General features: G+C 37.0%; 4 protein-coding genes across 4 annotated transcripts; 2 read left to right on the top strand and 2 right to left on the bottom strand.

Annotated features, from left to right (window-relative positions):
- Positions 1-627: 627 nt before the first annotated feature.
- On the top strand, positions 628-3352 carry Tsp_02972 (ephrin-B2). Its single transcript, XM_003379259.1, has 7 exons — positions 628-649; positions 1530-1782; positions 2060-2183; positions 2258-2423; positions 2795-2908; positions 2985-3211; positions 3260-3352. The coding sequence occupies exons 1-7, from the start codon at positions 628-630 to the stop codon at positions 3350-3352; spliced, it is 999 nt and encodes a 332-aa protein (XP_003379307.1).
- Positions 3353-6004: 2652 nt separating this feature from the next.
- On the bottom strand, positions 6005-6534 carry Tsp_02971 (conserved hypothetical protein). Its single transcript, XM_003379258.1, is given in 5 exon segments — positions 6005-6031; positions 6128-6254; positions 6267-6334; positions 6412-6463; positions 6506-6534. 5 exon segments carry the CDS (start codon positions 6532-6534, stop codon positions 6005-6007), a joined length of 303 nt encoding a protein of 100 aa, XP_003379306.1.
- Positions 6535-9689: 3155 nt separating this feature from the next.
- On the top strand, positions 9690-11306 carry Tsp_02970 (ephrin-B2). Its single transcript, XM_003379257.1, is given in 6 exon segments — positions 9690-9879; positions 9892-10063; positions 10089-10356; positions 10446-10569; positions 10673-11113; positions 11185-11306. The coding sequence occupies 6 exon segments, from the start codon at positions 9690-9692 to the stop codon at positions 11304-11306; spliced, it is 1317 nt and encodes a 438-aa protein (XP_003379305.1).
- A 425-nt stretch (positions 11307-11731) lies between these two features.
- Tsp_02969 (conserved hypothetical protein) lies at positions 11732-12206 on the bottom strand. Its single transcript, XM_003379256.1, has 3 exons — positions 12083-12206; positions 11873-12008; positions 11732-11786 (listed from the first exon to the last, which is right to left on the bottom strand). Exons 1-3 carry the CDS (start codon positions 12204-12206, stop codon positions 11732-11734), a joined length of 315 nt encoding a protein of 104 aa, XP_003379304.1.
- Between the last annotated feature and the right edge of the window lie 178 nt (positions 12207-12384).

Here is a 12384-nt window from a genome sequence, read left to right as displayed (position 1 = left end):
AAATGGAATTTGGGTCAATTTTTAGTCATGGCAACTACCCCACGCCACCTAGTCTCTGACCTCGGACGCACCTACTTACAACACAAGTGTGAATAAGAAGCGTGACAAATTGGCACGAGCTGCCTGCCTGCTGCCCCCTGCTACGATCGTCACCAGCATCCTAGATCATGTTCGCGTTGGGATATCAAAACATCCAAGTATGCAAACTTATGAAACTGACAAACTCCATTCTTGAACGCCTGCTAGCCAGCAGCTATTTGCCGTCAGACAAAAGGCCAAAACTGGGCGGCCGCTCCGTGCTTTCGTACTCTATTGGCTAGTCAAAGCCTAAAGCTAGCTCACTCATTCTCTCGCTCTCTGTCTGTCTATCTGCCTTTCTCTCTCTTTCTCTCTCTCTCTCTGTCTCTTTCTCTCCTGTATATGTGAGTCAACTCTTGAACACGTACAACTGTACTTACTTGCATATGTTGAATTGAAAAGCGTGTAACAACAACAAACTGAATCCTCTCATTTAACTTCCGCTTCATGTTTATTTCATTGGTTTTCTTTAAAATTTAGACCCATCTTACGATGCTCATCCATCATCAGTTATCCATCGAATTACAACATAACTGACGTTGTTGTGCAATGGCATCGCCATGGCAAGCTGGTTCCACAAATCCACAATACCAATCACTGTACTTTCAGTTTTGCTGAATCAGTTGCTTATTATTCGATCAGCTAAAGTCATCACTATTTTCTGGAACTCATCCAATCCGCAGTAAGTGTATGTACAATCTGACTAAACACGCTTCACAAATAGTGATAATAAATTGATAATTCAAACAAGCTTGTTACGCAGCTTAGATAACAGGTGATTAGCAGTAATGAACAAACAATTAATTTTGCGTAACGTTCAAATAAAAATTAGCACTGTTTTCGTAAATAGTCACAACACACACACACACACCCACACATTCTCGATTGTCGTTTGTCAAACATTTTCTGGACTTAATTAATAGAAATATGTGCAATAAATAGTTTAAAAAAAGTAATAACTGAATGCTATTTTTATCATCAATTTCTGCTTCCGCTTTTCATTCTATGCAATTATAGAAATATGAACAAATAGTGAGACAAAATTAATCATATTTTTCAATAAAAAGATAATTGTTGCGTAACGCTTATGTATTCACTGATCAGCTTTCCAAGAACATGAATTTGAATGAATAAAACGAAAAAATTGCTCTCAGTTGCAAATCAACTAAAGAATCTTGATGCTTGTTTGTCTTTATTTCATTTGACAGCTGAACAAATGCCAGTTGTGCCATTTTGATATTTGCATTTGCATTTGTTGATAATGATGATGTAGATGTGGTAAAGAAGAAAAAAGTAGCATATCCAAATCTCTAACAAAATGAATGAATTCAACATTAGTCGACTTTACAATAAAACTGTCAGATGAATATCAACCAACTGTCAGATCATTGACAGAAGTTTAAAAGCCCGTCTGTATGAAGTGAATAAATAAGAATCATCGACCTTAGCAGACGCCAGATTCACTAGCGACGACATCGAGTCGGTTGTTTGCAATTCAGATTCCATCAGTGGCAACCATAACGTTGTCGATGTCCAGGACAGCTGTCAAAGTTTGTCACCAATTCTCTGTGATCACAGTTGGCTTGAACCATCGACCAGACGCCAACGTTGGCGGCTTCTTTCTTCATCAAGCACAGTTCAGACATTGTTCAGACAATCTGAGCAACTGAAACCAAGGTCAACGCTAGTATCAGATGACCGATCGTAGGTTCAACACAGAAACGCTGCCAAATCGGATTGTACTTTTAATCAAACACTGCTTGAATTAGCTTACACAGTCCAGGTACCTTTGATTCGCGCCGCCTATGGCCTCGACCATACTCGACTGCAACTAATAATCTCACATATTGGCGGCTTCAATTTTTACCCTTTCCAAAAAATAACAACAACAGTAATAATAATAATTAGTATATAATGCCAAAAAAACACGCATTTCAGTTTCAAATCTTTTGTCAATCATTTATCATCGATCATTATTCAGGTTCGTCTCCACTAAAGCTATGGAGCCATTCGTTGTCCAATTGCATGACAAAGTCGATCTAATCTGTCCCCAGTATAAACGAGAAACGCTACCAAATTTATTGGAATTTTCAATAATTTACATGGTGACCATTTTCTTCAACAATTAGAAAACTATTGTTGCTTATTTTTCTTCTTTAAATGAATAACAACATTTCAGGTTGACAAAGTTGGCTATGAATCATGCTCAATCAATTCCACCGCACGTTTGGTCGGTCTTTGTACAGTGCCTTATAAAAAGCAAGTGGTGACAGTGGTTTTCCGACGTTTCACGCCCAATCCCGGTGGTTTGGAATTTGTCCCCAATCGACGCTACTATCTAATTAGTAAGCTCGTTTCAGAAATTTGTTCATCATTTCCTCGGCTAATAATGCCACTGTTGCATGATGAAACAATAATAATTATTATCATCTATCAAATCTATCAAATATCAACGAATATTTCACATCTCACATATTTGAAAGCTGCATTTTTTTCTTTCCTTCAGTTACTAACAGATTCCATTTTTCGTTTCAAATAATATTGTATGTCACATTTAAACAGTATAGGGAAATGAGTTTAGAAATAAACTAATTAAGTTAGAAAAAACAGCCGCGTATGATTGAAATGCCTGATTGACGTTGAAACTGATTGACACTGTCGGCAGAGAGTGTACAATTCGATGAATAAAGTTAAAAATAATGTTGAAAATTTTTAGCTACTAGCACCGGTAAGATGGAAGGTATGCAAAACACTGATCGTGGATTGTGCTATTCGAAAAATATGCGACTGCAGTTCGACGTCAAAGAAGAGAATTATCAACCTGTGGAAAGTAGTCACTTTTTTACATAATTAATAACAATTATGAAGATATAGGAAAAAGAGGCAATTTCGTTCATTTGTTTGAGGTAAAAACAAGCTTGACATCAATCGCGCATCGACTAAACCGTTCATCATTTGGGATCAGCCAAATCACAGAGCCGGTGAAAATGCCAGATTTACAGCAGAACTAAACTTTGCTCACAACAATCCTGCGGGAAATGATGTTTATTGGTCAAACAGTCGCTTCACTGCGCCAAAGCACAGAGCGAACGCATATCGACCTGCTCGACTAACTGAACGACTGAGTATTTGTGTTTGATGCAACATTTTCAGTGTTGAATAAGCAAATTAATTTATTTAGATGATCAAAATCAACAAAACAACAACGGCCATTCGAAAGCCAGCGTCTGCTCTGGTCGCTTGCAAAGCCTTCATTTACACCTTTTTGCCCTGAGCTTATTCTTAATTATTTCTCTGACTTGTCTAAATTAATATTGCTTGCCGTTCATTTTCAACTACTAACAAACAGCGACAAGATTTTCAAACACATTTCCCTCCATATTCACACAGCTCGAAAAACTTTCAAAATACTTCATGCCGTTTATAATGCAAAGAAAGAAATCAGTGCCTTCAAGCATTAAAAGAAATAAAAATTAGCAACCAACTTTGATAAACTTTAACTTGCTAAGAATCTGAAGCATGTTCATGATTGAGGTATCGGGGAAGTGTGTAATATAAAAAACCACTAGTACAAATGACTATTCTTCAACGAAACTCTCTTTTCAAAACCCCTGCATATCCAAATCGTTCCAAAATGAGCATTTTTACCATTTATAGATAAAAAACGGGATAATGTCTTAAGCTGCTTGATAATTTTCAAAAAAGTGGTCCAGAAAAGGAAAGAAAGGAAGAGGATACAATGTTTTCCAGAAGTAAAAAGTATTGCTTATAAATTTTATCATAATTTAATAATTTTCTTGCAATCTGACATACGCACACCACCGTCCCAACTAGGTCATAATCTTTTCAGTCAATAGCATTTGCAAAGATATAACTTTATCAATAATTAATTTCTTGCAACAGTAGCACTGTTGCTGATGGATGATAGTTGAGAATTTTTGTTTTCATAAATCAATTTCCCTTCATAAAATAAAATACTTCCCCGGCAATAGTGAAGCCGGATGCAGACGATCAAAAAATCACTGATCGATCACTTGGAGTAAGCAAAGTTGAGTTCTAGCTTGACAATCGCTTTTTCAATCTAGCTTTTTCGTTCCTGTTTGCAAATATGCCATCTACTTGCTTTGCAGTCAGGTGAAATCAGGTCGTGTGTTCTCGTCGGCTCAAAAAATTTTGTTAATCCAACGTTGATTTGTGAGATTTGCAGTATGAAAACACGCTGAAGGCTAATTCCAGATTATCGCTAGAAAATTCTAGTTACAGTTGTGTTGGTATGTTTGCAAAAAGAAAACTTTTTTCCAGTCCCGTCAAAATTACTCAGTTGCATGCTCAGCAATTTATCTGACTTTGATCAAAACTACATTGGCTAGACATTGCTGGAAGAGAAAAGAAAAAATGATATACGCATATGCATGTATAAAAAAGATATCGATATCGATGTTTTTCAAATTATCAGATTTTCAAGTTTTCCTTTAGACCACCGTGATAGGATTGTCTCAAAACTGAAATTGAACCCACTGTTTAAAAATAAAAACGAAACGACTCATAACTTGCTTGCTTCATTGTTCAAATGAAAGTCGTTGGTAAATTCACTTATTTGCATAAGTATTCAATTATTGGAATTTCTGATCGATCGAGGCACTGAACGCAACTGAACAGAGAGTTCAACAAGGGAAAATTAAATTATGCTGATCGACATTGCTTGCGGAGAACACGGTCATCGTGCCAAAATCACTGCTTATTGTTCCCAGATGGGCAAAATTGAACAAAACCTTCAATCTTCATTACGTAAAGAAGAGACGAACGAGATGAATTTGAAAGACCGAAGTTAGCAGCATAACAGACCAAATATTATTAGGCAAAGCCACTATCTTTGCACATTGTGATCAACTGAACTCTGTGGACAGTTGAAATTTATTACGTTGAACAGAAAGAATGAAATAAATGAATTCACCAGTTCTGCACAATAGTGAACGTTCAGTGAAATGGACAAATTTTGCTTACTGCATGTTAATTTTCCAGTTTTAGAAAATTTACACAAGCTGAAGTGAAAAATTTACTTATGCAATCATTCGATTGGATCTTACTCCCCACACGCAAACACGCAACCGCAGATACGCACAAACGTGTAATTACTATTTGCGTCAAGTGTAAATGCAGCGAAAAAAAGAAACATTTATATTTTACGTTTATTTCAAATACTTTCTGTATGAGAAAAGTGTTTAATTTCAATTTCAACATCTGCACAAAACCCATAATCTACATTTCCAGATAATAATAATAATAATAATAATCCTTTCCCACAGAAGCTACCAGCTGCTGTATGAAACCTATCAAACATTCAGAAGCTTATTGTGCATCAATTATCAACACAACGGATTAAGCGCGCAGAAATGCAAGTTCAATCCCCTTTCGTCGATCATATCGATCAGAGTTGCATGTAAATGTACAAAATTATATTTAAAATAAATACGCCCAAAATTTTTGTTTTTTCCAAAAATTCTCGCAAAGAATTTCCTTTTACTACACTATTATCCGAATCACTATCTGTTGTTACTATTATTAACATCAAATGACACTGCACGTCAAACGTTGAATCATACAAATGTACTGATAAAGTGATAAGATTAAAAGAAAAACAGACAAATATTACTTTTCAATTTAATCATTTTCCAATCTGGGCTTTATTTTGAAAACAATTTTTTGTTAAAGAAAGCTAAGCAGCATTTAATAAAAAGAAAGCACTTCCCAGCTATTTAAAATTTTAGTAAATGAAATTTATCAGACAAAAATGTCAACTTTCAAAACAAATTCCTCTAGTTGCCTGCTACGGATATACTAAATTTATTTTATGACGATTATGCTACACATCCAGATGAAGTAAGGTTAGGACAATTGAATTATCATTATTGTTGTTGTTCTTGGATTACTGAACGGGATTCTTGTGACGAGGCTTATATAAAATTATAAACAAATATTATATGAAAAGCGAAAAAAATTCTCAACTAAGCAAGCTTCTGTTCATACAGTAGTTGTGATCAGATTATACAAATTTATGCCAAAATGGAACAGCGAGCAAAAAGGGGGCGCTACTGTCGACACCTCCATTAGCCGACTGGCGTGGTGAATTTTCGACCAATAGGGCTAATTTTATTGACCCCTCCGACAGAGTAGAGCTGTATATAAACCTATCCAACAGTTCCCAGTTGCACCGCGAATCAGTTTGACTGCAAACCCTGAATTTTTTGACAGCTGACTTGATTGAGGGATAATTCTGTTTTTGCTTCACAAAAGTTAAAGCCAAGATGGCGCCCAGTGCGCTTGGCTGTATACTTCTCGCTCAAGCTTGCTGCTTCGCTTTGGCCAAGCAACTTGCTGACATATACTGGAATTCCACTAATCCAAAGTAAGCAGATTTCTTTTCCACTTTTCTCCTTGTTCGCATCCACCATGCATGTCTAATGCAAAATATTTGTGCTTTATATTTTATATCTTCTACGTGCAATCACCGCAAACGATTGAAAAGTTTCGAAAAGAATTCTAATCACAGATCGCGTAACAAATTTGCATTGATTGCTTTCAAGCTGAAAATTGTTCAGGACATTTGTATGCTTTCTTCTAAGAAACGGGTTGAAAACTTTCCTTTCAAAAATTGTCCACAGCATCTCGACGACGACGCCGTCGACGCTGAAAATTCGTTGGCCTGATTTCAAAAAGTAATAATGTTGAGAATGAGTTAGAAATGGCCTCGACGTTTTTCAAAATTCACCTTCGACCTAAATAAGAGCTGATTTCAAAAGTAGCTTCTTTTGTCCAACATGTCTCAACATGTCAGCTTATTACACATCGTGCGTAATTTTTTCCCTTGTGAATGAGTAAAATTGAAAAAAATATACCCAATTGTAGAGTGAAAAATGAGACGAAAATACACTTTTCTTTATTGTAAAACAGATTCATTGCATTTCAGAATATTGTTCAGCTAGAAACCAGACTCTGGTTAGGTTTTTTCCTTTCCATTGAGCACAAATAGGTATGCGATAAGACTTCTGGCTCTAGTTGTCACAACATTGCTTTCTTTGTCTGCAATGTTCAGACTGGCTTCACTTCCTCCTCCATGCCCACTTCAGTTGGTCGGTATGTTAAAGATGTTGTTGGCGACGGTATGTCTCAGTCGGCTGATTAGCGAAAACCGATTCGCATATTTTCAGCTTCATTAATTGCAGTCATTGAAAGTTGCCTTTGCGTGACTAAATCACACACCTGCAAATCTTTTCTCCAATTACTATACTTGACTAAGCGGCGTCAATCCGACCCCTGGATGCCTGGCTTTTCATTTTCCCCCATCTTTCATCCCTGTATTCACAAGTTGTGTTCTCAAGGCCGGCCGCCTTTGGATGACGCGTCTTACTTTAGGCCAGTTTGTATGAGGATTAGCGGTTAACACAAATGGCTTACGCTTTGAACGACCGCGATCCGAAACTGATCTCTGTGTGCAAAAGGATCGCGTCTCAGCTGCTCGGCCATCTTATCACAAATAAAGCTCAAGCACAGAGCAGTAGGGCATGTTTGGTTGGAAAAAAGCTCCAACTGTCCAGTGTGTAATTCATTTCTCCACTCAACTTCGCTTGCAATCGAGCAACTGAAATAAACTTGATCACCACTTTCCCCTACGGTGAACGTAAAATAATAATACAACATCAGCATGCATTGGGCAACAGGATATGGCAGAAAATTTTCCAGACAAGTGTTTCTGATTTGGACAACACCTAGCAATGGCGCAATGGCCTTTCAACAGTAGCCTGCTGACGTTTGCATTTGAAAAGTGACCAACAGTTGAACGGTCAAAATTTGACAGGTCGATCTGAGAAGAGATGCCGGTTTACCTTCACGTTTCATTTACTCTTTACTACTACTGATAAACACAATTACAGCTGAAGAAGCGCAACCTCGGAACCTTGAAACATATCGCCGCAACAATCCATTCGCATCGACGAACGCGAACAATTGAAAAAATTGCAAAAACGGTGTTCACTTTCACGAAAATGCGTAAAGCCCAATTATACTGATAATAATAATAATAATCATCATCATAATAATAATAATAAAGTGATGACCATAAATTGAAATAAAGCAACGCAAAAAATAATATTTAATTCAATTTACAAATATTAATTCTTCTACTGCCTTATTCCTTGAGCATTCACAATGTTTCGAAAGGATAGAAAGTGGGAAATCAAGAGAATAATAAATAATAATGACCAGTTGTAAAAATTTATTTTCTATCATCGGTGGATTTGAAAATGGTTTGTATTGTTTTTTCGATAATTTTCAAAAGTCGTTATTAGAAGAAATATTGCTCCGAGTAGGTGCAGTGTAGTCTAGCTTTAAAAGTTTTTCAGTTTCTCGTTAGTCTGGAAATTGATGCACCGCGTTCAAATGCTTGACTTAATTGTTCAAACAATTGCATTCCTTTGAAAAAAATCGACAAATCAGATAAACCAAGGGAATTCATTGCAATAAAATAAAAGCAAATAAATAAATAAATAAATAAATATATGCAAATGGTGCGGATGTTTGTTCTTTATTGTAATTTGATGTTTGATCAGTCGTTAGTATGGCTTAAAAGAGGGGTAAAAAAGCATTTACTGCTAAATAGCAGTGGTTGAGTGTCAGAAAAAGACGATGTGGCGCGGAACTGGTTTGTTCAGTTTAAGCAGCATGCTTGCTGACCATGTTGATTTCATTGCTCATTCAATTCAAAGCGAAAGAAAAATTTATATTCATCATCATCATCATCCACTCTGCACAACTGTACCGATCTGTATTTGATTAAATTTTATCAAATTGAACATGAAAATTATTATTATCTATTACAAACACAATCATTAACAATAGCTATTATTACAATATTGGAAATTTTTATCAAAAATAATGTACAAATTAAAATGATTCGTCTGTAGGATGTGAAAGACATTTTTCAATATTATTTTCTTCTTCATTTGAATCATATGATTCAGGGTTTTCGATTTTCAAATACAATGATGATTAACGATATTGTATTGACATAGAATAGTTATGCAAGCATTAGAAGTAGAAGTAAGCCAATTAATTAATTAATTAATTAATCAGTCTGATGCTTCGTGATGAAAACTCCAACATAGTGAACAGTTTTAACTAATGAACTTTGAATTATTAAAAAATAGCAAAATTCCTTGTTTTCATTGGAAAAAAATGCAAAACGTGAAGAAAAGCTGATATTGAAAAACTTTTTGTTATCATTAATTATTGCATATAATATTCTGAGAATTCTGGTTCCAGTATGGTCATCTTATCTAGTAAATCGAGTGGAAAGACGCTGTTTACGTAAAAAGTTTTCCAATTAACCTTCTTTGATTATTATCATTTGGAAAGAAGCATCATGAAAAAAAACATTATCAAACAAAATTGCTCACGAACTCCCTGTTGAATTCAAGCGTGTGAAAAGTCATTATTTGTGTTTTTTCCTTACTCATCTGTCGTTCACCGATAAAGCAGATTTTCCACTCAATTCAACCAGTGTCAAGGCCTTTTTTTCATTTTCTGTTCGGCTAATTTACATTTATATATTTATAATGAAATCAAGAAAAAATAATCACTTCGCAATAGCACATCGAAATTTACATGTATTCGCTGGAGAAATCAGCGTCCAGGGTTTTAATAATGTAGCTGAAGTGAATCAGCTTTTCCCAATTGACACGCATAGCTTCTTTTCGCTGACCGACCGTGTGGCTATTTGGCCGCCATCACGACGCTTCAATCAGGGTCAAATTTGAGATCAGGTCGTTCTTGGTTCCGTTTCTCACGCCATGCCAATCTGCAAATGGCTCATTGTCCCAACTGGCCGCTTATTGAGCTTCACTATTAACAGAGTGGACAGCGCTAAACGTCCACTACCGTTTTTTTTCAGAGGTCTCCGGGAGAGTACAATGAGAAAATGCATGCACAAGTTTACAATATTTAGTGAACAATAGGCACAGGATAGACGGCGACGTAACTTCATTTCTCCCTCAGCAGGAGAAACAGACCTCGCCCAAGGACAAAAAATTCTATTTGCATTACCCTGACGTCAAGGTCGTTTCCATATCACCACCAGTTACAGCAGAGATTTGTTCTAGGTTCACTGCCAACAGTGCTGGATTAATCGTCTATGCTGACATTAGAGATTCAGTGGACATTCATTGTCCAAAATATACTGACACAGTAACACAAGACAAAGCCGAGCATAGCATCATTTACATGGTAAGTTTTACGACTGATGGAAGAGACGCTAAACTTAAACAACAATAACATAAACGAGTAATAATGTTCGGCTTTTCGCTTCAATATAGGTATCTAAATTTGGCTACGACAACTGCATTCTTGATAAAGAACGCATAGTAGGCCAATGTTCGAGTCCATATGTCGACTCGATAATAAAGCTCACCTTACGTGAATTCACTCCAATGCCAAACGGTTTAGAATTCAAACCCGGCCACAATTATTATTTCATCTGTACGTTCACGTTTTGATGGTGATGTGGAAAAACTGAAATGAAATTATTGTATTTTCATTTTAGCCACCTCAGACGGATCAGCCGAAGGTATGCACGAACGATCCGATGGCTTGTGCAGTTTTAACAATCTGAAAATGCTGGTTCACATCCGGCGCGGTCGAGAAGACAATCACAGATCGTTGAAAAAGCAAACCAACATACATCATCCTCAGTGGCTACTAAAGTACCGCGACTCACTGCCTGGTTCAGCGACGACCAATTCTCCCGGTTCACAGATGTCCAACGACATGGACAATGCTCGTCAAAAGACGTCGCCTAATCAGGATGTTTCCAAAGCAGAACAAACGAGGCGAACAAGCCGACCAGTGGACGACACTGTTGGCAGTTACCGGGTCGATGTACCGCTTTCAAACCGAAAGCAGCTTGAAGATTTCGTCTATCCGAATACAATTCTACGTAGGCAGCCTGAGACGGAGTCGATAATATTGTATGAAATTCATGAACGTAAGTGAAAAATAATATTTTCGTTGTTGATGAACTGAATTATTCTATTTTCAACATTTCATATATTGCAGTGTCGAATGGTGAACTCGAAGCTCTCGGTTTGAGTAGCAGCAGCAACGCGAAGCTGAAAGGATCAATTCGATGCACCATTGTTGGCGCTGTTTCAGTACTGCTGCTCTCTATGAATTGGTGATCAGTTAACTTAATTGGTTGGTTAAGTCGAGGAGTTTTGTACAAAAAAAACAACAACAACAGAATATCAGGTGCTCATTTGTTCACTAGTCACTAAAATGCAACACTGTTACTGGTGGTTATTCAGTTGTGTTTTCTTCTTTTTCCGTTTTTCTTTTCTTCTCTCTCTCTCTCTCTCTAACTGCTGCTGTTAATGTCATTCTGTTCATTTTCATTGTGCTGTACTTATAGATTTTCAATACCAAAATAAATACCTGGTGTCCAATATAAGAAATGCACATTTCTATTTATGTTTGCGGTTTATGATGATGATAAACTGTGCGGACTATGTGCGGTTAATAAACCGACATATTTCCCCAGACGACCGGAACCAAACCCGAGGGTCAAATTTCCAGACGTCGACTATGGCATCGATTGGTAGTAATCTCATTTATACCAGGCTTGACGTGTGGTCATCGCCTGTTCACAACGACTTGCCACTCTGATTGAAATTTGAAAAAGATGATGCGCCGGCAGCCGGCCGGCCACCTGCAGACATGTGAGTGAATCAATCAATCAGGCGCTAACTGGGCAAGAAAGGAAGGAGTGGGGGAGAGGATCGATAGTTTTGAAGAGGTGCAGGCTGGCCAAGCTGTGCTAACCGCAATCTGCACGCAACAACGCCCAAGGGTGATTGGTTGTTGAAGTGTCGTTGTAATGAAAACTGAGAATAAAGGGGGAAAAACCAGCAGAACTGATCAAATCAGCCGTCAGATTTCAATTAAGCCACTAACGAACGCTTGAACTGTCTGGAACAAAACAGACGATTAAAATCAACAGTTCTACAAATCATCATCATGAACACTGCACCATCTTGGACTGATGCTAATTCGACATGTTCGAATCGATCAAACGAAGCCATACAATACAGTAGTCATTTATTTAATCAAAATCCTATTCTAATACAATCTTTGTCCACTCTGTTGGTTAATTTATGCCAACGAAGATCAAATTCTGTTTACATTTGATAATCACCTCTGAATCCCACGGTTAGGTGGGATGTTTTGTGATGCACTCACCCATAACAGATCGTTTACTTT

Source organism: Trichinella spiralis (genome assembly GCF_000181795.1).
Source record: "Trichinella spiralis strain ISS 195 chromosome Unknown Scfld2, whole genome shotgun sequence".
NCBI lineage: Eukaryota > Metazoa > Nematoda > Enoplea > Trichinellida > Trichinellidae > Trichinella > Trichinella spiralis.
This window is presented reverse-complemented; position numbering and strand designations above follow the sequence as displayed.